This window comes from Botryllus schlosseri, chromosome 4, assembly GCF_051294905.1.
Source record: "Botryllus schlosseri isolate E-star chromosome 4, Bs_hap1, whole genome shotgun sequence".
Taxonomy (NCBI): domain Eukaryota; kingdom Metazoa; phylum Chordata; class Ascidiacea; order Stolidobranchia; family Styelidae; genus Botryllus; species Botryllus schlosseri.
Window position 1 is genome coordinate 5,280,198 of NC_137239.1, and position 26,545 is coordinate 5,306,742.

The following is a 26,545-nucleotide window of genomic DNA, read 5'->3' on the forward strand; positions in this document are numbered from 1 at the left end:
GCAGCGATGATATAGCAATGGATGGATGATGTGGCACTATAGGCGTGACGCTTGATGATGTGGCACAGATGATGAAGTAGCAGATGAATGTTCCCTTGGGACATGAAAATGGGTGTGGCAATTAGGATGACGTGGCGCTCTCTGATTGGACGGCGTATAAATTGCTTTATCCTACTACTAACATCTATCACGGTTCACCTCTAGGCTTTTTTTGTAAGACACCGCTTACGCGGATGAGGTGGCGAGGAGGAGCCTAGGTAAACCTCCAACACTTAGCTATCGGAATTATGAAGTCGACCTCGGTTGGAATCGAACCCATACCCATTGGTGTTGCAGCCGCGGATTATATCACTGCGCTATCTCGGGTAGAAAGTGTCTGTTCTTACTAAGTAGCTTGCCAAGAATGTACAAAGAACGTTCAACAGCAGCAGTTGTTAGCTGACAACACTGAAGTTGTGTGCACACTGCTTGCTGGTGATGCACCGTGTAGCTTCATTCTGACAATGTTGTCTTTATCACAATTTTTCAGCTTGCGCTTCTTGATGTAAGAACCATGCAATGCCCAAGCAGTCTTGCTTCAGTTAGGATATTGCGGTACGTTGACCATAAAACCATGTCACTATTTGTTTCATTTGACCGTTTATGATTCAGAATGAGCAGACGATGGGTTGTTTACAACGGTAGGCCTATAAAGTAGGCTACAAGCCGTAAAATATCAAATGATAAGTTCACAGACAGCGCAAAATCTACGATACAAACGAAATGTAGTGGACAAAAAATGTTTGATTTTGCAAACAATTTTGACAAATTTTGACCTAACGCTACAATTTTGACCTAATTTTGACTTTTTTTGACATGTCAAAAAAGAATCGCCCTAGTCATGACCGATCTCGGTATGGAACATCGTCAACATCAATGGATACCAATACCGGCTTTTGAGTAATATCTGTTTGCGATATAGAACGGATCAGCACACACTCACCTTCGGAAACGGAATTATTACCCTAAACTTTAAGTGGAAACCCTGAAACTTGGGACAGTGTTAAATACCACCATCACGACATGACATACCAAGTTTCAAGAATTATCATGATGTGAAACACCATCAAAATCGACCTATACCAGCAAAGGTCGACTAAACGCATATGACGGTAACCGACTTCAGATATAGATACGATTGTTACATCACACCTTAAGGGAGACCAGGCTATGTTGCCCCACCTGCTCGGTAATTTTATGAATAGGAGAGAGTAAATCAGTGTTTCTTTATTGTGCGCGGAGAATAGACAGTGAAAGCTTGTTATGAGCGCTACCGGGACATGCCCCGGCTAGGCATTCGCAACGCGAAAACACGAAGACAATTCGATTTTCCAAGAGACTTCGCTACATATGGGCATTTACAAGCGAAAGGACAAGAAGAATACGACTTTCGCTATGATTTCGGTATATATAGATTGCTGTGCGTCTATAAATGGTAAAGAAGTGTTATTGAACAGAATTATAGGCGGGGCAATGCCCCAGTTGCCCTATAGGACGAGCCGCCACTGATGTTAACCTAGGGTTACCATATTTTTTGAATCAAATTACAGACACTCTTTTTAATATGAGTTATCAACTCATTGTCTGTCAATATTCCTGACTTGACTCGAGTCACACTCGAGTCACCTTTTTCGCATGACTTGACTTGACTCGAGTCACTTTGCTAAAATGACTTGACTTGACTTGACTCGGCGTATCAGAAATGTTGTTTGACTCGTGATTCGGACAAAAATTCACGAGGCAATTTCAAGTCATCAAATAATCGGTGTGAAAAAAAATCACTGTATCTTGCATATATTTGGATTGTTCGCGAAACGATGGTGTAACCCGTGAGAGCGAATAATCATTCAAATATTGTGCGTTTCACTGAGTCTCGATTGTTCTCTCATAAATAAATTGACCGCACACGAAGTGATCGAAGCTTACAGCTTACGTTGTCGTAAGTCGAGTAGTAAAGTAATAAAATAGCGAAATGTATATTTCTTTTCTCTGTTCTTACCTTAACCAAACCTCTTGTCTTATTGAAATCGAATATAGTTTATATAGTTCTCAACCATTGGCAAAGGCTCGAATTGTAACATCAATCTGTAAACGGGTAATGTGTTGCATCTTCTCAATTCTCTTGTCTATCCTCTATTTTGGCTGGTAACTTTAAACTGAGGCTATGCAAATACGAGGTTCAACAGTTCTACGTATATGTGAGCGATACAGCATCTTCTTGCGAGTATATTCAACTCTATATTCGTTCATCGGTTAGGAATTAATGACCAGTCAATCTGTATGTCAGACAGCTAGCAAATTGCAATGACGTAATCATGCCTCATACTTCGAAAATGCAACTTGACTTGAAATGTGACTTGACTCGTGACTTGACTTAACTTGACTCGACTTGCCTCGAGTGACCTCTAAAAATCGAGTGACTTGACTCAAGTCACCTTTGAATATCGATTGACTTGACTTGACTCGAGTCAAAATGTGCAATGACTCGAAATGACTCGTGACTCAAAAGTAGTGACTTGATCCCAAAGCTTATATGACGTCACACTAGCTAAGCTTTGCCTACCGACCAGAGGTGATCACGATCCTAATCAGCATCGGAGTATGTGGTTTCTTCAGCTCCCTGAAGGGGTACGCAAAGAAGCGGACAACTCAAAAAAAAATCGCGTTTTGCGTGATTTACCTCCAATTCACGCGTTATTATTATTATTATTGACATATTACAGTGGTGCTTCTCGCCTTTTCCAGGCTATGTGCACCACGACACTGATTTTTGTAATGTTCAATTTTCTTGGTCTTTGGTAATGTTGGGGACGACTTCTTCAATCTTTCGCTCAGTCAGTTGTCAGTCTCTCTCGCACCCATGCGTCCCCGTCGTGGTCTTTGCTGCCGACTTTTAAGCTTGGCTCACTTTCGGTCTGGGCTTTTGCAATCCACTGCAACCGCAGTGAGGTCGGCGATGAGGAGCCCAGAGAAACCTCCGACACATAGCAGTTCGTCCGAACCGGGATTCGAACCACTGTCATTGGTGTCGTGTCGCTGGCGCTTAACCAACTGCGCCACTCGCTCCCCCCAATTCACGCGTGTTTCTCTACATATATAGACCGAATTTCATATTTTTAATTCAACAGTTATAACCTTCTATGCCATCAAAAATATGTTAGGGTTGCTAGCATCCCGGTTGGATTTTGTGATATGTAGTGTTGGGATGACTCGAGCTACCTATTTCGCATGGCTTGACTATACTCGAGTCACTTTGCTAAATTGACTTCACTTGACTTAACTCGGCGTTTCAGAAATGTGAATTGACTTGTGACTCGGAGCAAAATTCACGAGTCAATTTTAAGTAATTAGGTAATCGGTGTCGATAAAAATCACTGTATAGGCCTGTTGCATATGTTCGCGAAACGCTTGTGTACCCGTGGGAGCGATCAATCATTCAGTGGTCATGCGTTTGACTGAGTCTCGATTGTTATCTCACAAATAAAATGACCGCAAAATAAGTGATCGAAGCTTACAGCTTATGTTGTCGCAATTCTAGTAGTAAAGTAATAGAATAGCAAAAAGTATGTATGTAAACCTCTTGTTTTATTGAAATTGAAGTCGAATATAGTTTATATAGTAGAGTTACCATATTTTGTAATCGCGAAAGGGGGACACTTTTTCAAAATTTTCAAACCCAGAATTGTGGAGCCAAATTCGGGGAAAAAAATTCGTCACTTTCGTTCGAACCATGAATTTACTATTTAGTGTCATTTATGGCCATTCTCACTAAAATCTATCCACGATGTTAGCTCTAAAAGCTGTAAAGGAGGACTAATTGCCAAAAAGGAGGACGGTTAGGCGTCCTCGGAGGACATTTTCATAAACTAGAAAAAGCAGGACAAATCCTCCTAAAGGAGGACGTATGGAAACCCTATTATATAGCCCTCGACGAATGGTATCATATCCTTTTGTAAACGGGTAACGTCATGCATCTTATCAATTTGACTCCTCTATTCTCTATTTTCACTGGTAACTATAAACTGAGGCTATCCAATTACGTAGTTTAAGTTCGACGTATAAGTGAGCGATACAGCGCCTTCTTGCGTCTATATTTTACTCTATATTCGTTCATCGGTTCGGAATCAAAGACCCCCTCAAACTGTATTTCAGACAACTAGCAAATTGCATGCCTCATACATGCTTCCAAAAGACAACCTGACTTGAAATGTGACTAGACTCGTGACTTGACTCGACTTGACTCGACTTTACTCGACTTTACTCGAGTCAACTTTGAAAATCTATTGACTTGACTTGACTCGAGTCACATTTGAAAATCTATTGACTTGACTTGACTCGAGTCACAATGTGCAATGACTCGAAAGGACTCGTGACTTGAAGATAGCGAGTTGATCGCAACACTGGTGATATGACGATAAGGCGGCGCGAAGAATTTTACTATCATAAAGAGTGGCAAGTCTAAAAAAGATTGGGAACCACTGGACCAAAGCATCTAAATAGCCTTAACTGAATTTAGGAATATACCGTTACCGGCGCGAAGAAGAATTTCAAGTGGCATAAATCTGCTCAAAAATAATATCATTTATGTTGTTTTACGAAAAGAAAATTGATCCATTTCATGCCTTTAAAATTTCGGTCATTCATCCATATTTTATAATTTCCTCCCGGATGCAGTTTGAACAGTGAACATGGAGATGTCCGGGAAACTCCGGACGTATGGCAACACTATGTTAACCAGACTTGTTCGCATATAAAGGCGGAATATTTTGCAAAGACTGGACACAGCTCAATTTCATGTATTCATATTACATGCCAGTTAGAAACGTACACATTGTACTTCATACCGATTCATCCATTCTATTACTCATCCCAATTCCCAACATGCGTCGCTTATGTATGTACTTTTACAATAATTGTACATGTTTCATCCAGGATATATAAAACTATCCATCTCTATATCCCTGGTTACTTCTCACCATATCGACATTAAAATATCAACACAGATACCTAAATTTGAGACTCGGTTGTGAAGGCTAACAACAAGAGCGAGAAGACAAGTCCCGACTTAAGTCTTCGATGTCGCAAATAGGGTTCCATTTAAAACAGAAATCGATTAACAAAAACACGTTCAAAACAAAGCCCTTATTTAAAACATGTTTTTGGGCCCCCAGGGTCACGAATATTCAAATGCGACGTCATATTGTATTGGCATTCACAATTAACATTGACAATGGAAAATATAGGGTAATTATAACTCCTTTGGTGAATTATCTGTATTATAACTGTTCAGCTGACTATTTTGCGGGTTCCAACGATCCCGTATCGATATACGTAGCATAAATCGGGTGGTAATTGTCCGTGCTTATAAAACCTATATTTTGGAAAGTATATTTTCGGCTGACACTCGTCAGGGGTAATCGTCAGCAACTAGTAGAGAAATGGAAAGAACATTGTATATCAACAATCGTATCACAAAATATGACAATATGAATATACTATTCAATTGTATATTGAAGTTCTGTACCTCCAAGAAGCTCTTCAAAGTATATTTACACAATTATGGCATCCTCTTACAGCTTAAAAACACAATCTGTTCCTTTCAAAGGCCTTTGTTTAAAACAATGTTTAATACATGTTTTAAACAAAGTGTTTTAAAACGCTGTTTGTTTTGAATGCAACCCTAGTCGGAAGACTCCAATGCCCAGAAGTAAACTTGGGTCGCAATGATGACATAATCGCTGCTGTGCGGAAACTGTCCGTTAGTCTGTCAGATGCTTAGCATATCTAAGGTCAATAGCGAAACCTAAGTAAATCACAAATATGGTGAAGCAGACGTTAATTATTGTGAAATCAGACTTCCTGCACGGATTAGGTATTACCATAAGCAATAAGCTAACTGAGCATACATCAAAATTGGGTTTGACCCATTACTGAGGTCTTCAAAGCAAGAGGGGACTGTAAATCAGTTTCAGTGTTTTATATGAGAGGCGCAAGTTGCTGTCGGATGACACATGAAAACTATAATTTTGTGACCACTAGGGTTGTATTCAAAACAAACGGCGTTTTAAAGCACTGTAAAGATGTTTGAAACAGTGTTTTAAACACAGTCCTTTGAGCAAAATGTTTTTTTTTGTAATTCGTGAAATATGCCATAATTGAGTATATACTTTCCGTACAGACACTTACCATTCGACATAGCGCGCATATTGAGCGACAACTTTACGGCTTAGCTTCACTTGCTTAGTCAACCTATCAATTTCTTCGCCAATCCACCTAGCTTGTTAAACTTGGAAAAGACAAGAGTTTTTTCAAAAATAACTTATCCACACAAAATAATAAGTACAGCCAGCAAAATTATTCAGAGATATGCATAATCCACTATTGGGCGTGGACGCAGTCCGTATGAGCGAAAGTTAATCCGTTTCAATCCTATTCAGAAGAATGCCGACCATTCTTTCCATTTCAGTCTCAAGCACTCTTTGACATCGACATTTCTGCCCTCGATATTGCCCCAAGAGTGACTCACAATCACTCGTGAAACCGATTCACCAATATTTTTTTTGAGCTGCTCATCTGTCCGCAATGAAAGCGGTGCTGCATCCAACATTTCATTCAGTGGAAAGCTTTCATTGCGGTGGAGCTCATTCAGGTAGCGAATTCTCATCAATCCCGTGATCCAAACATCATCTAACGAAAGGAATTTCATTCGATTCGAAATGCGAAGTAACTCCTCGGTTAAATAAACCGGCATCGAATACCATCCACCGCGACAATATGGCGGCCAGTAAGTTCCAGGATATACTTCCTTGGACATGTACCATTTACTATTCGGGTCTCTAGCCGGAGGATCTTTCTCCTGGTAACTGTATATGCACATCATTGGCATATTGATCGTGGAATGTGCTTGGCTCTGTGTACTTGGCGAAGTCTTTTGGATGACTCGGTCGATGTAGGAGGCGAAATTGGGTACGTGTAGCAACATATCGTCATCTGTACTGGAGTATATCCAAGTTTTGGGAATATGATTTGCAGCCCATTGCATACCCGCTAAGGTTTTCTTGGGAACATTTCTGTACGAAAGGATTGGTATATGTAAAAACATCACAAAAATACCCCGGAATGTCTAATAATAGAATTAACAGAATAGCTATTACACTGGGCAACAATTATCGATGAAAATTTGTTGACTTTGATTTCGTGTTGATTCCAAAATTGCCAGTGGTTTTCTCCTATCACGTCGATTTTTCTTGGTCAGCGACATATACCAATAATATGCAACTTTTCACGAACTTAGCTATATTACTTTTCCATACCATAGAAAAATCCACACCTTTACCATATAATAATTTATATAGCCAAGGGCTCGATTGAATATTTAAAGACAAACGGTACTGGTATCGATCTAGGCCAGTGGTTCTCAACCTTTTTTGACACGCGCCCCCCTTGGAGATGGTCAAAAAAAATCGCGCCCCCCCTGACCTCCCTTGCATTTATCGTCATGCCAAAAAGAGCACATCATCTAATACAGAAGTGGGCAACGTTTTTGATAATCATGGCGGCATTTCGATTGCTTATGTAGCGCAAGGCCGCATTCCAGGGCATAGCCGCAATGAACGATCTGGACGCAAAATTCCTATGGCAAACTGTCCATATCCATTCCTGGTGAACTCCGGACTATTCTACTTTCCACAATGGCCTATTGTACGCACCGAAATCGCGAGTAACAATGTTATGAATAGTTGCCGGGAGGTGCATATTTTCGCGCGACGCGCGAAAATTTTTCAGGGCCGCGAACGAATTGTTATTTCTTGCCAATTCCCATTCGGCTCAGATTAAGAAGGGCGCTACTGCATTAAAATCGAAAAATGAAGTCTTGTTGAATTGCGCGGAGGGCGAAGAAAATTTGAAGATTAATTAAAATCTCTCAAAAATGCGGGAGTGAATTCGTAATTGCAATTTGCATGTCTACGGCCGCCAACACATACTAATTGAATTAGGCGTTGAAGGCCGCTCAAATTCCCTTCTACGGCCGCAGGCTGCCCACCCCTGATCTAATAGTATACATAAGGTATATCCTACGCCAATTTTGAATCTGCATTCAAGTTGTTGAGTCTTTTACATTGCTGACAAATTTCTCCAAACTTGTTTGAAAACAACAAAAAAACATTGAACAAGACATCCATTAATTAATTTCAAGGTAGGTCACCATGAGACTAATCCTGATGCTGGTAGTGAGTACAGAGAGCAAGGCGTCGTTCTGTCCTGCCAGGCTAAATTTGATCAGTTTTGGAAAATAATTAAATTGTGTTGATTTACAGCATAATTGAGGGCGAAACCGGGCAACCTATGTTGCATCTAAGTCTATCTTAGGCAGTGCAGTTCGCAAGCTAACAAGAGCTGCCCAGCGCGACAAGCTTTAGGCTACTGTCAAAGCTATGAAGCAATGAATGACTTTCACGTGGGAATTGCTCTCTATATCTCCAAAGAATTTCAAAAATTTGCTCAAATGAATTTGAAATCAGACTATACTCCGTTGAGCGCGGTTCCTAGAGTTTGTATTTTGCAAGCTTTCTTGAATATGGAATAAATTTCAGCTTCATTAATCGTCTTCTCATAATGGATGTGAAACACATGTTCAGACAGTAGACACGTACAATTTATACTGACTTTGTCAATTTCTCGCGCCCCCCCCCCCTATACTGACTTCGTCAATTTCTCGCGCCCCCCCTGAGATCCTCCCGCGCCCCCCAGGTTGAGAACCCCTGATCTAGGCCGATGCATTCACCCATTTTTGGTTCAAGGATGCAAACACCCGACGATATTTCACACACATATTTGATGCAAACTACAGGATATGGCACGAAAAATTAACATTACATTTACTATCAGCGATGGGTCCAACGCCCCACTAAACTTATCCAGTGTAATTTGAAACTGCTATATGGTCGATATATTTATATCAAGATGAAGATCTTAGGGATAGCAGGCCTAATGATGAAGATTTCGAAATCGAAAATGATTCAGAAAGTAGAGTAGTCCATCAACACAAGGTATTGATCTGAGAAAAGCTTTGGAATTTGGGATATAAATTTTTGGAACTTTCAATATCCCTACGAAGTGAGAAAAGATTGGTTGACACGGTAGAGACGGTATCTCACTTCCGATCAGGAGAATCCGTTCTTATTCGTTGGCTTACTTTCGGTATCTTTTTCTATTGACGTGATACTGGTATTGGCATGATACTGCCACCATGGATTACAGAATCCCGATATGCCGCTCAAGTGGATGCCAACTGCCTATAGATGGATCAAAAAGGATCCTAAGGTGTGGCATTCTCCAAATTGCCGAGGTCTTAAATGCAGTAACAATTGCAAAGTCAGTTAGTTTTCGTTGCCACTGCCATATGTTTATGTCGTCAGCAGACATTGAAAAAAATGTCTTACTACTTTCCCTGAAACCTTAGCATAATCAGATATATGCAATGAAAAAAAAACCTAATATCCGAAGATGATGGCGATGAGATACTGGAGTAGATTGGAGCTTACATTGTAAACTTTATATTACTCGAGTATCAAACTGGACAACCTACAGAATTATTGTTTGTTGACTATGGATTTACTTTCGACTGCTTGTAGTTTTTTTTAAACGTTTTACACAATGGACACAAAATATTAAAAGTGGTTTATTACCTGGGTTACGAAACAATGGGGGTGCCTAATCCAAGAACTTGACGTGATAGAGAAAAACGGAAGTCATTTTTTAATTGAGCGCCCAAAAGTTAGTCAAAATGATTTGTCTGATCGAAGTCAACAAAAATTGTGTTGACCAATGTTAGCTATATCATTTAAGTGGAAATAACAGGAATAGGTCGTTATCCATTTTCGTCCTTATAAAATGTGGAGACGGTGTGAAATTTTAAAGATACGAATAAAAAGAATACACCGGTATAAGTTAGATTTATGATATTTTCTAGAATTGGATTCACGTAAATGTACGGCAGCTGGCGAGTGCATAACTTGAAATAAAATTCAGGCATTTGATACTGCAATAGTGAACACAATCATAGTTTTCAGCATAACCATCAGGCATTTGTTTTCTGCCATATGCTATAGGACAGAGGTCGGGAACATTTGGTTTGCGAGCCATATACGGCTCTCTCGGTTATAAGATATGGCTCTTTGCAAAATATTTATTTTTATACTGAATTGAATTTTGCAGCGACTTCCCTGCCAAGTTCCATCACGACCAGAATAATTATTCCTGTGGCCGTTTAAGAATGTCTTTGAGAGGTATATGCAACGCCGACTTGCGGTTTAGAGGCTCGGACCCCCTCTTTTCACAGTCCTCAAATTTAAGTTTTTGTGCCGGCGACTAATATCACTCGATGGACACGATCAATATCTTGGAATGCGCAATACGTTGATTGCTCAAAGTCAGTGCTTTTAATCCTTTTTGAGCTTTATTCGCACTTTTTTTTGTAAAATAAATTTCATTCGCACAAACCAACAGAAGATTATTATACAAAACAAGATGAAAATACAACATTTATTTGTTCAGATGTGCAACAAATTGACAACTATGTATCTTAAGGTCTCAAGTGTCTCATTAAAAAAAGCTACTATTTTCGCTGGTTTGGATTTCAACTATTTCACTAAAACCCTTCTCGGCCAAACAAATTGTTGGGTTTTGTACAAGAACGTCTATTAGTGCTTGGATGGTCAGGTCTTAAAATTTGTTCTGCACTCCTATCCAAAATACATCGTATTTTTCACGGGTGAAAAATGCTTGCTTGACGAAATCAATTTTGAGAGCTAAAAAAGTTCTAGGATGCTCCAACATGTCGAAAGAGTGAAATACCCACTTATTTGGGTTAAGGCTTTTGCCTTTATGTCTTGGAGAATGAGGTACAAACGATCAGCGAGAGTAGGCACATTAGAACTCGCTACCTTTTTTTCGATTTTCCATTTTCGGTCTCGCGAGTATGTGGGAAGAGCGAATGAACTCACAATACTGGGTGTTGTGCTCTTTAGCTCAATCTAACTTGAGAATTCATAACAGTTTATTAACGGTTATAGCTTTTTAGACTACCAACAAAATCTGAGTTTTTGAGGCATCTCGCGACCCGAGCCAAACCCATGGAAAGGAATTCATTTTTAATATTACAGTGATATGCTACGAGTTTACGGACATATATGACATACAGCAAGCGCACACCACAATTCTATTCAACACATCTCTGTAAAATATGTCTTACGCACCCGATTTGAAATTAGGGTGAAATAAAATTCCTCTGCGTGTCGCAGTTGTACTACTGTCTACTCAGATTGCAAGAACGGTATTATTCCGCGCCGACAACGGAGCATATCGATATCGAATGGTTTGGCCATCCAGCATTTTTAATCAAGGTTTTGTCGACGCTTATGTTTTAACACCGCATTTTATCAGCGGTTTGTTGGCCAAAACCTATCGTTTTCATGTGTTCCGACGCAGAAGAGGTTGGCCTTAAAATGAATGAGTTTCATGGACCTGAACTCGCTCGTTGTACATCTTTAGCCCCTACACTAGTTCATCCCAACGGTCTTCGACCCTGTTTTCAAGAAAAACCAGTCGGACAAATCTTATCATGAATTGTTATGATAAAGTCATATTTTATGCGTTTCTCGCTTATTGGCCACAGTACCCAACACCGTGACCTTAACTTTGTAAAACCTATCGCAGGATTTTTTTCAATAAATTTAACAGATATTACATACATAGCAAGAGATAGCTCTGCCAACGTGCCGACGCAAAATCATACCCTTTGCGGTCCATACTGTACTTCAATAAACCTTGAAATGGTGAAAATTTGCATTACAGTAACTTGCATGTGTGAGTCTGTAATGATGGTATTTACTGCTATACTCGTGCCTCGCACTAATCGAACAGTTGTTACGAAAGTATGATGATGTTTTAGCGAAAGAAAGCAGAAAGTCAATTTGATGTCATTTTTCAGCGTGTCGCAGGCTCAAGCGGGATAATATAGGCTACTGTATGTCTGTCACTACACAAGCTTCCAAACCAGGTTTTTGGTTACGTAATAATTATAGGGCGAAAACATAATAATTCACTCCGGCTTGTGAGAGCTACGATTAGTGGCGCGTCGTACCTTAAACAAGATTTTACAATTGCGTCGCAACAACAAAAGCTACGCTGACCTTGAATTTCCTATTAGGTTTATTTGAATTATTCCAGGTCAAAATATTAACAAATAGTATTCACGATTTCCATTCGCACTCACTCGGTATTTTCATTCGCACCATTCGCACCACCTTCGTCATTCGCACTGCAATTGCTTTCATTCGCACAAGTGCGAACCGTCTCACAGGTTAAAAAGCACTCAAAGTGAATAGCAGACATGGCGACGGCGATTAGACAACGCAAGCCTTTGAAAGTGAAAGGTATTTGCACTGTGACTGTACAGGTGGATTCTGAAGTTCGAGTTGGCTTAAAATTGGTAGTTCTCGACGAACACCGTGGGCAAAACATTTTTGGTCTTGATTGGAGCGATGCTTTCTCCATGACCGCTAAGGGAACTTCTGCTTTGGATGCAATTTCCTCGCAGATGGTCAAATCGCAATCATGTAATACTATTGACATTTCTGATTCGAACGACAAATTGGTATCTTTTCAGTCCAAATTTCCCTCCGTTTTCTCTAATGTATTAGGACGATGCACCAAGACAAAGGTGACAATTCACTTGAAACCTAATGCCAAGCCCGTATTTAACAAGCCAAGTCCTTTGCCTTTTGCAAGGCAAATCGCTGTTCAAACCGAATTGAATACATCAGTCAATCAAGGTATCCTCGAACCAATCAATTACAGTGATTGGGCAACACCAATTGTTGCCGTCACTAAATCTAATGGATCAGTACGCATTTGTGGTGACTTCAAAGCATTGAATCAACAAATCCAGATAGATAACTTCCCCTGCCCTCTATGGATGAAATCCTTCACAAGTTATAGGGTGGCTGTATTTTCACGAAAATTGATCTTGCCTATGCTTATTTTCAGCTAGAATTAGATGATGATGCGAAGAATTTGTGTGTCATCAACACGCAATTCGGTCTATTCCGTTAGCGACGCATGTGTTTCGGAGTCGCATCTAGTCCCGCAAATTTTCAACGCTGTATTGATGCCATGATCGCCGGCTTACCCGGTGTTGCTAGTTTTATCGATGACATAATCGTTACTGGCCTTGATGAACGCGACCATTTTCGCAACTTATCGCTACTCTTTGAGCGCCTCACTGAATATGGTTTCACCGTCAACTTCGCAAAATGTGAATTTTTCAAAAGTAGTATCGAGTATCTTGGTCACATAATTGACAAGGATGGTAAACGCCCGTCTAACAAATCCGTTGAAGCAATCAAACAGTTGCCTAAACCTCAGGATGTTCGCCAGCTACAGGCATTCCGGGGCAAAGTCAATTATTATCGCGCGTTTATTCCTAATTTCACGAATGAAGCCGCTGCCTTGTACCGTCTTCTTCAAAAATACGCGGAATTCATTTGGAATACGGACTGTGACGCATCTTTTCGCATTCTCAAAAACGACGTAATCGGCGCTACGCAGTTAGCTCATTATGATGTAAACAAGCATCTCATTTTGTCAACGGATGCTTCTCAATTCGGAATCGGCGCTGTCCTCTCAATCGAGCACAATGGCGAAGAGAGACCGATCGCGCACGCATCGAAAACGCTTTCCGATTCTCAAAAATCCTACTCTCAAATAGAGAAGGAAGCTCTGTCAATTATTTACGGAGTCACTAAATTTCGTCAATTCTTGTATGGTAGAAAATTTACGCTCGTAACGGACCACAAACCGCTTCTAGCTATTTTCTCGCCAGACAAGAAAATTCCCGTGATTACAGCGCAACGCTTACAGCGATGGGCACTAACGCTCATGCCTTACCAATACGATATTCGCTATAAACCGACTAATCAGCACGGTAACGCCGACGGTTTATCTCGCCTACCAAAGGGTCCAGACCCTGAGTTTGACGAACTGGAAATTCGTGAAAACGCGGAGATCGTTCACGCTATTAATATGGCATTCGATGGCTTGCCGTTAACTCGCAATGAAATTCGCGACGCGACGCTGGAAGACAAAACCATGAAACTAGTAAAATTATCTGTCACTCATGGTAATTGGAATCCAAAGACGCACATTGATGATTTTTCTTGGTTTTCGACTCGCAAACATTCGCTTTCCCTGCACGAAGACATAGTCATGCTCAATATTGATGGTTTTCAGCGCGTAGTAATTCCGCAGTCACTTCGCTCTCGAGTCTTATCATTGTTGCACGAAGGACATTGGGGTATCACGAAAATGAAGCAGATGGCTCGACGTTACATCGCGTGGCCTTCTATTAATCGCGTTATTGAAAATCTCGTAAAGAGTTGCGACGCTTGCCGCAAAGTAATGAAAGCGCCTGATCGTCAATATCGCGAATGGCCCAAAACTTCCGAAAGCTTTGATCGAATTCACTTGGACTTCGCAGGTCCAATAAACAATAAAATGTTTCTTGTCATCGTCGATGCGCATTCGAAATATCCTTTCGTTAAAGTAATGAATGTCAGATCTACCACAACCTTGTGTGTAGTCAACGCTTTGCGGGAAGTCTTCTCTGTTGAAGGCTTGCCCGTAACAATTGTCACGGATGGCGGGCCGCAATTCACATCGAATGAATTCGATACGTTTTGCTCTAATTTGGCAATCAGACATATCGTATCACCGTCTTTTCACCCTGCCTCAAACGGGGAAGCGGAGCGTTTCGTCCAGACTTTAAAAGCTGGATTAATAAAAAATTGCAACGGGGGAAAAGATCTCAACTTCGCGCTCCAAACACTTCTCGCAACTCACCGATGTGCACCGCATCCGGGCATAGACTGGTAAACGCCTGCTGAGATTTTACATGGTCGACAGCCGCGCAATTTATTAATTTTGTGCTCGCCCTTCGACAAATCGAAACCCGTTACGCCTGGACAATCGGTCACTCATTTCGAGATTGGTTCCTCGGTTTACGCTCGCAGTTACCGAAGCGGACCAAAGTGGGTTGCTGGCGTGATGACGGAAATACTGGGGCGTGTTGTGTACATTGTAAAAACAGATCATGGGTATTGGAGGAGGCACAAAAACCAACTCCAACCACGCTTGATTTTCACTGGTCATGATACAGCCACACATGAAGTTGCTCAGCCGCAACCGTCACAAGCTGAGCAACCATTGGTCACACATGGGGCACAACGTCCTGTAGCTAATCCTGCTCGAACGTCGGGCAGACGTTATCCGGTTAGAATAAGGAAGCAAACTGATTTCTATCAGCCAACGTAAAGTACCTTGTACTTTCAACTTACAGGGGAGGACTGTTATGTTCGTGCATTTTACGTTGGTATCGTTTGTCTCTTATTTGTCTAGGATTAGTAATTACCGCCAATCATTATTTCCTCGTGTGTCGTGCTTTGTATTTATACCCTGTGTTCTGTTCTTTCGTGGTCTTTCATTTAACTGCACTCTGGATCATGTCGCTGCCGCAAAGTTATACTGCTGATAATATACTGATTTCTTATTGCAACCTCGTCACATTGAGTTATTGTTCAAACAAGATCTAGAACGTGACATAAAATAACAAGAGTAAAATTGAAGGTTCCACAGTTTTTGTTCACTCCATTTGCTGACGACAGGTCTCACTTGTCTTTCCTGGCCCCACGTCACCGATATATCACAGCTTAGATTTGTTAGGATTGTAGCATCTGGAAGGACCATCGAAACGAACATACGTTCTCGTACCTGAAGTTTCGCATGCTCAAATAAGGCCATCAGCATGATTAGTACGAATTTGACAGTGAAAATGTGGCGCACTCGATGAATCCCATTTTAGAGAGTTCGAATTGGTGCTACCATGACCTCCGGCATTCGCAGTTGTGACGTAACAGATTATTGACCCGTATGGCTCTTTTGGAGTTAAAATGCAAAAAAAGTCCAATATGGCTCTACGGACAAAAAAGTTTCCGATCCCTGCATAGGGTGTTGTTTTCTATATCGTCTAGCTATATTATTGCTGACACTACACAGTAATTCTATCGAATGTCATCAATTTTATAGCTTACTACCAGAGGTGGTCAAAGTAGTCGAGAAAGCTACTCAAGTAGAAGTAGAAGTAGCGACGCAAAAATCTACTCAAGTGCGAGTAGAAGTACTTCTTCCATAAGCAACCTAAAACTACTTGAAATAGAAGTAGAATTGACAGACTTTAAATCCACCCAAGTAAGTAAGTAGTTGTGAAAACGATCCTAATTCGTTCAGATGGATTGTCAAAAGGTGCAAATTGAGCTATGCGAAAGGTGCCGAGTTTGATTCATATTGATGCATACCAGGAGATATCAAATTTACGACAGCATAAGCATTCGTCCGTATCATGAGATGAAAATGATAGTACTGATATGAAAATGCGATACTAATCCTATGTTTTTCCGAACAGCACGTTTTAGTAAATATCACGGTATGGCGGCCTCCTCCATATTATAAGGCCCGTAGTTTAGTCGAAGAGCAATACTGAGAAGTTGTATCGGATACGGTGTAAACACATTGCGCGATTAGTAAACGTTAGTGAAAAATACGGTGGATTGTAAAAATACCATATTGTGTGGCTACGCTTGCCTTTATACTTCCAAATGTATGTTATCCAGACAAAAGAACTGATATTATTCAAAACTCAAAGTATATGATACTGGGAATTGAAAGTGAAATATAAATACTGCTTCTAAAAGCGGAAAATGAATTTCATGTCTTTAGGCCATAAAGTTTCAAATGAGGTATGCTAAAACCCCTCTAAAACTAAAAAAAGTAAAAGTCCAGTTTTCCAGATTAGGACACGCCATGGACTACTAGATTACGATATGATAAGTAAATGCTAGATTGACAAACATCACTTTCAAATGTTATGATGAGCCATATATGCTGTGATGGAATATTTCATATGGGCGAAGGGCGACAATGCGGTGTGAACGGAACCACGTCAACCCGCTACCTAAATTATATTCACCGATACTTTCGTGAAATCATACTGGTTATACCGTAACCATTAAAGCGAAGCGCGACAAAAAATCTGGGCTTTACTCAACTTTCGTGAAAATTAAATGTTGATACTACGTGAAAACAGTCCCGAAATTGACCAGGCTATCTTCATGATTAGAGGTTTAAACTACTTCTACTTGACAAACCGAATATAGAGAAAAGTAAGTAAGTAGATCACAAAATATTGCGAAGTAGAAGTAGAAGTAGCGAAACTCAGATATACTTGAGTAAGTACCAGAAGTAGAGGAAAACTACTTGAGTACTTCGAAAAAGTAGAAGTACTTTTAGTAATGCACGTACAATGTAGAATGTACAATGGAGTGTACAGTGAATATATAGTATTGCAATACGAGTACGTCTTGATGACTCCTTCCCTCGGTTCTATGCATAATACAGATATCGACATGAATATATTTCTCAATGTGTGTGCTTGCGGATACGTTTTGAGTTACACTAATGATAACTTCTCAATTTCACATGACGCGAAATCCATGATGATTTATGTTGGTAAGAACTCAGGAATGCAATGCAGCTGGGTAAAAATAATCCCAAAGGTCTGACTCACTCGATGGTGTCGAGTAGATCCAGAAGTAGAATGTCTCCGTAACGCTCATGTTCGGACCGCACTTGGCTAGTAATATCATCCTCGCCAGTGCTTCTTCCGACTATAAAGACTGTAACGAATCTTGCGTCTTGATATGACTTCATTCCTGCCCATGTGTCCCTAATAACGTCTCTTCGGTCTTTGTTTGCGTGCGCGGATTTTACAAACGTCACCGAAGTCCAGCGAGCTGAAATTAAATTTCTTTATTCAACAAATGAACAATCATCATATTTTTACCTTCAGTATCAGTTTATTATTAATTTTTATCATTTCAAAACACCACAAGGCTGCAATAAAATGAAATGATATGAGGAGATCGAAACGTCTTGTAGTGACCTATGAAATCGAATCCGGGTCTATGCACTTGAAAGAAGCGGCACATGCACTGGTTAGAGGGAAACAAGGGATTACACATGTGTCTATGAGCAGGATTTATATGTCAGATCGATTCCCGGTAATCTAGAGGGGCTAACTTGCATTCATTGAATGAAAAATGCTTGCATTTCCACTTGAATGTTGGACGGTCGGATAGTCAGCGAAAGCAATCTTTGCTGCGGGGTAGCGTTAGAACGAATAAATTGAACGTTGTAAGAAGATTAAAACCTGGCACGACATCGACGTGTTGACCACGTACACAGGTTATATCTTTACGGCATGTCTACAAAATATAGTTTTGTACTAGGGCAGCCAAACTCCACCAAAATCAAACAATCATAGCATGAATGAAAAACATTTTCGCAGGACAACAAAAATACTTTAAATATGTTATCTACACCGTTTTACTTGGCCATATCCGCAATACCTTGTGGGTTTATCGTAACAGACGGCTCCAAAAGGAATTGATAAGATGGCTTTAAGTTTCCGATCTCCGATGACCGCCTCGTTGTCAGGTGGTACACGGATGCCGTGGATACGAGAATCAAAAACACGAGCGAAAGCCTTCGGATCTTACACATAATCATTGGCTCTTGCAATCACGAGATAATAGAAGGCGGGATATTCTATTGCCCTGTATAAAACCACTACATATACATCGGCATATTCACTATTGAGCCCTGGATATAGCATGGTGAGTTAAAATATGATAGATAACTGTCGTACAAGCGCAAACTACTCTCACCGTCGCGTGAATCTGGATTCAGAGAAATCATATGTAACTCATCTGCGATAACCAGACGAGCCGCTTGCAATGTGTACTGCAAGTGCAAAGAAACGTACTTAACTGTTTCACAAATTTAGAACGTTTCATGACAGAAGAGCCAACACTGATGGTTTCAAGTGTGCTAAAACCTTTGATGCACAAAACCAACGGCGCGTCAGTAAATCTCAGGTTGAACAATATACAAGCCTCCACACAAATGACATTGTGATGTAATGAACACAATAGTTTACATTTTGTCGGTGCGAAAACTTCGAATGAACTCCCTGTAGAGCTGATACCAATACAGCCATGGCAGTTAAAAAAATATATAAAAATTATCTACTCCAAACGTACTATTGATATATTTTTTTCTTTTATACAATAAAATTTATTCTGTATTACACCTTTATTAAAGCTTAATATCGTGTCGTTAGTCATATATTTACTGAATGTGGACTCTACGTGTATGTGTGTGATTTGATGTATATGTTTCACGTAATTATTTATATATACATCAAACACTCCAAACGGGTGGCGACTGACTTTGAAGGCCGAACGGCCCCTCGTCGTCTCCCAGTCAATACCGTAATTTGTTTTGTATACCTCTTTATTTATTGATGTGACGAATAAAAGACTTCTATCTATATCTATCTATCTAATTGACGGTGTCAAAGCGATCGAGCGTGGTTCATCTCTACCCACTTTGGTCTATAATATGGCAAAGTATTATTGCACGACATATCGGTGTAATTGGTATTGTTTAGTATTGCATTCCTTCCCTTTTTTACGACGCATTTGCGCACTTTAGTCCTCTTCTTCTGGATACGTCCTTCCCCGGGCTTTCTGTTTTAATAGCTACACGGGGAGGGAGAAATCCAGATATATCTGTCACTTTCGAGCGGAAACACAAGTATGAGATACGTTGTGCTGGTTTCGTGTACTACTGATGTATATTCAGACCCCTATATCACGCCGCTGCTGTATGAACTCACCAGGAAAATACACACAAGTTGGCTCAATGCAATTCCAAACGATTTAGTATTTCTAGAACAGACATCGCGACGGTGCTTCTCAGTTGGTACTGGTACGATCGACCATGGAAACCTTATCTGCGTCCATCATCACATCGATCATAGCGTGCAGCGTCCGGGACGATGGGGCGCATTGGCTACAGGAGCGCAATGATGAGAATATATTATAAAAACCGGCCTGATGAATAGACACCCCTTCGATGCAGTGACGTTGCACCCCCTGGCGCTTATGGCTCTGCGTGATGGGCGCCAGGCTGCTATAGGGTAGGCTTACCATACATCTTCATTTAAGAGGATTTTTTCTCTTTTTTGACTTTTTTAAAGTGTCCTCGGAAGACGCCCTTTTGTCCTCTTATTGAGATTTTGTCATCTTTCTTGAGAATTTTGATCCTACTCATAGCAAAATTCGACTGAGATGCCGTAAATTAGCACCGAATTGACGCTCCGGCGGTAATTTCAGGAGCTGAGTGGAAAGTGAACCTTATCTTTAGTCAACCGACCACAAAGTTGGAAAAATTTACCATTTTCGTCCGGTTTTACAAGTCTGAAAATTCTAAAAATGTGTCCACTTTTCAGATTTCCAAAATATGGCAACGACAAAGTGTGAGGTGATCACCTCTTTTTTAGTCACCACTACAGGAGTACTGAAAAAAGGTGGGTAGTTCAGAAGTCGGGGCGGAGTGGTGACCTTTTTTATTTTTATTTTTTGGTCAACAAGATTTCCAGTAAATATAATTAAAAAGATTGAATTTATTTTAAAATGTACATCGAAAGTCATGGGCGCCAGTATATGCTCCTACGCCACTAGTGATGAGCAATGGGTTGTTCAGATTTGAGAAATTGTCTGAAACCTTCGATGCTTGTGATCCAACTGATGGTTTGGTACATAAAAACACGTTTACGAGCAATTTTGGTCATCTTTTTCGTGATTTTCTATCCCCGAAAAGCCCCCAAATACCTACGGGGCGATTCTCATTACTACTGGATCTGTAATGTTGACCATGTCACCGGTCTATAGCTTTTGTGGCGTTATCAGTCGAAAACGGCCGTCGACTTTTATCAATATACACCAACCAAATCTCTGTCAACAAAAAGAGTCCGTGTACTACCTCAAAATAGTACATTGAGCGCTCTCTATTTCGAAATTTCATGCTGGTAACGTCATATTCTGTGATGCGATTCTTGATATAAAATCTTCTTTCTAATTCTCTACTAGATGCTGACGATTACCCCTGACGAGTATCAGCCGAAAATGTTCGGGTTCATTTCAATATGAATATACTATTCAATTGTATCTCTAGTTTGTTATATAATGGTCGAAATCAGACATTGCGTGATTACTTCATGAATGTAATCGATTGCGATTACGATTACTTCAGGAAGTAGTCGATTACGATTACTATACATCGGAAAAGTAATCACGATTACTCACGATTACCTTTATTTTGCTTCTTAGAACTAATCTTAGAGGATATATTGAAAGACAATATAAGGATTGCGATGAAATAGCGTAATGAAATAGCAACTTTCTTTCTAAATGAGTCAGTTGCTTTTTTCGTCATGATGAACTCTTTGCCCAACTTCATAGGAGACGATTTATCACACTTAACGATTTGCATTCTTGCCAGGTCCGTAACTGCCGCACCCCAAACGCCACAATAGCGTGGGAAGCGAGCTCGAAGGGGACTTGAAAGTGTTTCCTAAACCAACATAAATTATAGAGTATTTCTGATTGATTTCATTAACTAGAAAATTCTCTTTGAGATTGCCATTTAATCGTCTCTAGATAGTTTGATTTGGAAATACAGAACTCTCCACTCTCCTCCCTTAGAAAAAAAACATGCATAATTTTAGGGAATACGCGATTCGGTGCCATTCATAAACCGCGCCACGACACACAAAAAGACAAGTGCAGTTTGGCCAGCACACTCCACGGAGTGTGCTACTAAAGGCCAGAACTAAGGGTATGGTAATTTGTGTGTGCGTCTCACGAAAGTTTATCATTTAGTCTGCTACGTTTGGGCCTACTAAATCTTTTGATTATATAACAGACGGCAGCTCAAGAATTAGCAACATACCAGATGTTATAATTATGAACTAGTTCCCCCCAGCTCTACAGGTAAATCTGACTATAACATGTTGAGAGAGGATTTAAAATAAATAGTGATATAATAGTATCCAACCATGGTACCCTATACGGTGTGGCCAAAAGCAGACCTCACGGCTCAGTGAAGATATTTTTCGCCTGACGAAACAAGATCGTTGTTCAGATGTTAATGTATGCATTTCGATTACCGAGTTGCTGTACAATAGAGAAGACTTTACATTCGACCATGCTGTATGCTTCGATTAGAGCCGCAAGACCACATGTAAATCTATTCACACAACTCGATGACATTGATATAGTGTTACTAAAATTAATTATTATCTATTTACAGAACATAAAAATAACAATTCATGTTGTAGTAAGTAAGTTTCTTGAACTCGTGCTCGATGAAAACGAATGGTGACAAGTATACTTTTGTGTTTGAGTGAAAAAGAATTATTTAGAGTAGTGACAGTTTGTGACCAACGAATGCAAATGGATCATGATATTACAATATACGCTTTCATCAACATAACGACTTGACATTGAAAAAAAAAAAAACACTTTCACGTTATTCGATAACTCGATTCTCGAGACTTGTTACTTGTACGATGTACCGTTGATGTGCAAACTATAACGATCATTTTGTATGATAAAATGTTTTAGTTGTACTCAGCACTTTTCGTTAGCAAAGTAAATTGTTTTGCGCGTTAGATTCGTGGAAAGTAAGTCGAATATATACTCTTTTGTTGAAGTAACAAGATTACTGCGATGACGTTGGTAGGTCTCTCAAGCAGCGACCATGTTTTTTGTTTTTGAAAGATGTATCGATATCGATATAATATTTTCTAAAAGTCGAACTCGACAGATATCATGAATGTGTAAGAATTACGATAAACATTATACTTATACAACTTTGTTACAAGAACTATGATATTTCTGTAAGTAATATAGTTGTGTGTTGGATTATTTGAATATTTAGATGCGTTACCATTCGTGTAAAAAAGTTCTTGTGACATCAAAAACAGTTGGTAGAGTCTAACCAACCATTTAGTTTCGTAGTGTGAGGGTGTCGAGTAAAGTCGATTACTTTGTGTGATGTAAAAATCCTTTGTACTTTTGTAAGAGCTGTGAGGATGATCATTCGTATCCTACAAAGTAACTATAGTTGATACTACAAAATATTGAATGACCGCTAACACACTGAGTTCATAACCCAAGATAGTGAAAATTGTTTACTGTTAGACTAACATAATTCGTATCCAGCAAAACGATAGGCACCAAAGGTTCGATGGCGTTTAAATCTAGATTGTATTAAGCGAAGTGATGAGTACCTCCAGTAATAAAATCGAAACGGCCAAAACAAATTTTCTGTGTCTTGGTTGTTGTAAATAACTATTTGGTATGATATTAGTTGAGTGTGTGACAATTCGTATCTGTCGAGGGGTTCAATGTTTAACCATATCGAAATGAATCCAGAACACATGAAGTATACATTAATCACAATAGAATCGATGAGAATGTTAACCACGTAGAGTGTGTTTGTTTGAAAGTCATTTCCAATACGGTTACTTCGATCGGTATTAATTCCATGTCATACAAAAAATATTAAACCATTGTACAGTTTCGTTTTACGAGAATATCGAGTAAAGTTGATTATTTTTTGTGTGAGGGAAATATCTTGTATTGATATTGCACACCGGTTTCGTTACCCAAGTGAGTGAAAATTGTTTTTGGCTGGACAGATATGATTTGTATTTAGCAAAAAAGACCCACACCGATTAAGCGACGCTGTTTAATATCCAATGAGTCAGTGAAATTTCTTAGGGGTTTGATTTAGCTATTTAATTGCCGGTGATTCAATCACATACAAGTATATGACTGAGTATTGTGACGACATTTACTTTGACGAATGACAATGGGAAAATTTCCAATTTCTCTGATCGTGTGCGTTGCACAAATAGTTCTAGTATGCAATCAGTGAACATCATACAAATTGACAACGACTTTCAGTAGTTTGGTTAGATGATGACAATTATTCTGGAGGTTCAAATCGATATCACTACTATGAACAGCAATACAAACACATTTTTGTAGATATCAGTGTAGCACATACTTCGATTTTAATATTGATATGAGTTTTGTATTAACCAAGTCTGTTGAATAGGATGTATCCAACAAGCATACCTCTCTTTACTTGTTTGCTGATCAAAGTCTTAGAGTGTAACCTCGTAATGTTTTACATTTCACGCATTCGACAGAGAGTGTGAACAGAGTTTAACACGTATTCAATGCCGTCGCCCGGAGTCCAAAGTGATTTTTTCGTACTGTGTAAGGTGCGTATGTTTCAATTCGCTGTCACAGATTCTGACAATAAAGTATTGCACCGGTTGCTAACCAGCAAACGAAATTGTTGTTTGATCTTTAGTCTCGGTAACTGGAAACAAATATATTTGTACCAAGGTGGAATAATTTTCCAATCAAGAACATTTCAGACACGTATAGTTTTACAACTCAACATGTTAATAACCATGGTAGTGAAAGTTTGTAGCTGTCATAATAACCTTTAACACAACCCCGGTCTGATTACGCCGTAATTTAATAATCACGTCATGATCGACTATTACAAATTTTCGTATGTCAAACCAATGAGTCAATCCTTATGTATAGGCTACAACATGATAACTTGCAATGTAACACCGGTGTTCGATCGTAGGAAATGAATTCTCAACTACATTGGACAGACATTCAAATCTCGTATACTCAAACATATTATGTTAATCTCAAATCGTGTCCACCGAGTAGTAATTACTATATGTTACAGAATAAACCGAGTAGTAATTCCTTTATCTTACAGAATAGTAACGACTTTTACAGTTGAACAAAAAAGACGAGTTGGCGGTATATGACTACAACCGAACTTGATATGGATTTTAGATTGTAGCGATTGTATGTACTCGCGTAATCTTGTCTACTTTTCATAGGATACTGTTGAGTTGGTTGGGTGAGTTACAAACAGATTTACTTGACAAGGTTTTTCCTTGTTGACTCTTTGGAGTATGGTACGATGTTAAAATGCCGAGACGTAATACTATTTCCGTTAACTCAATTGCAACAAAAAATAACTAGATAGTTTGTTCGAGGTTTCGACAAATAGATTGAAATATTCCGATTTAACTCATCGCGTCGCAACTCGGTCGCGGTATGCACAAGTGGTTGTCAAGTTAGAAATATTTACAACAACAGGCGCTATTTCATTGATTGAATCGATTGTGTGTAGTAATACATTAAAATATCGCGATGTCATAGTGATATTATTTACTGAAACGTGAATAGATTTGTAAGGTTTCATTACTTGTTTCAAATCAATATGCGTATAATCTCTAAATATGACTAGGTTGAAAGTTGGTAGTTATGTTTGTCAATCTATTTCAATTCATACGATGTCAAAGTCAAAATATTTCATTTTGGATTATCTGAATTTACCTTTTGTACATCTCGCGAATGGATTCCGACCCCGTACTATAACATTTTTGATAATAAGGACTCAAGGATTTGCAATCAACAATACCCGAATTTTTTAGTAATGCTATAGAGTTGGCAAATGATTAGTTGCGTGTTTTTGTTAAGCGTTTGATTTCTCAGTAATAAATACAATGATTGTATGTGCATACTTGTGATTCTTGATTCTTGTTGAGCTAGTTGGTATTGATTCTATAGGTGTGAAAACAGCGGTACGGAATGTACGAATAATTCGATGTGGCTGAAAGTTGGCGTCAGTAATATTCAGGTTACGTCCGATTCAACAGATCGCGTTAAAAGGATTTCTCAAAGGATTAGAGTTTGACCAAATTAACACATTCATATACGAATCAACTTGAGTTGTGTAGTAAATTTCATTTCAAGTTGACAAATTAACACATTGATTGAATATTCTCATGATTCGTATCACTCAGCTAAAGTCGACCACTATTCCAAGGATGTGAAAACATGTAGCGATCGCGGGCAAGTGTCAAATTGTTAGTTTTCGAATCACCGTCTGCGAAGGTTCTGTTATTCGTCACTTATTACTTAATAGTAAAAACTATCAAATTATTACACTGTTGCGATTGGTTTGCGAGAGATGGTTAGGCCTATGTCTTAGGTGTTATCTTGTGAGCGATCGCGGGGTTTGTAATATATTTCACACCTATTTGAAGTGTTAGTTTGTTAGCGTGGTTATTGTAGATATTCGAATCGCCTTCTACGCCGGCTCCGTTGCAAACTAATTACCAAAACATTACCATGCGACTGATTCCTGCACACCTTTTTTGCTGAAAGTACGATATGCCTTCGCAGCCTATACCCGAAATTACGAATCATCGCCGCGCCCATAAGAATAACGATATATCGAAGTCGCAATCACCGTAAACGTTAGGATTAACTCGAATCGGTCATATATAATAATTTGGGATATACACAACAACTAAGGACCAACCACGTGACTATTTACCATACCTGATACATATTCAACACCGTGCGAGAGATGC

The 26,545-nt window shown here is 39.5% G+C and overlaps 2 protein-coding genes and 1 long non-coding RNA gene across 3 annotated transcripts in view; 2 read left to right on the plus strand and 1 right to left on the minus strand.

Annotated features, from left to right (window-relative positions):
* LOC145437930 (uncharacterized) overlaps nucleotides 1-26,545 on the plus strand; it is a 367,629-nt gene that overhangs the window by 99,059 nt on the left and 242,025 nt on the right. The window lies entirely within an intron of this gene.
* Nucleotides 1-26,545, plus strand: part of LOC145437978 (adhesion G-protein coupled receptor G7-like) — a 268,447-nt gene that overhangs the window by 44,282 nt on the left and 197,620 nt on the right. The window lies entirely within an intron of this gene.
* Nucleotides 6,171-18,723, minus strand: LOC145436793 (beta-1,3-galactosyltransferase 5-like). Its single transcript, XM_080314019.1, has 3 exons — nucleotides 18,561-18,723; nucleotides 17,720-17,945; nucleotides 6,171-7,109 (listed from the first exon to the last, which is right to left on the minus strand). The coding sequence occupies exons 1-3, from the start codon at nucleotides 18,718-18,720 to the stop codon at nucleotides 6,473-6,475; spliced, it is 1,023 nt and encodes a 340-aa protein (XP_080170145.1). The 5' UTR covers nucleotides 18,721-18,723; the 3' UTR covers nucleotides 6,171-6,472.

Bases quoted from the DNA above. Each gene is read 5' to 3' on its own strand.
- LOC145436793 (XM_080314019.1), bottom strand. From the start codon at position 18,720: ATGATTATGTGTAAGATCCGAAGGCTTTCGCTCGTGTTTTTGATTCTC. The intron at 17,946-18,560 runs GTATTGCGGATA...ATTTAATTTCAG, and splicing joins TGTTACGATAAACCCACAAG to CTCGCTGGACTTCGGTGACG. The intron at 7,110-17,719 runs GTGAGTCAGACC...CCTTTCGTACAG, and splicing joins GATCTACTCGACACCATCGA to AAATGTTCCCAAGAAAACCT.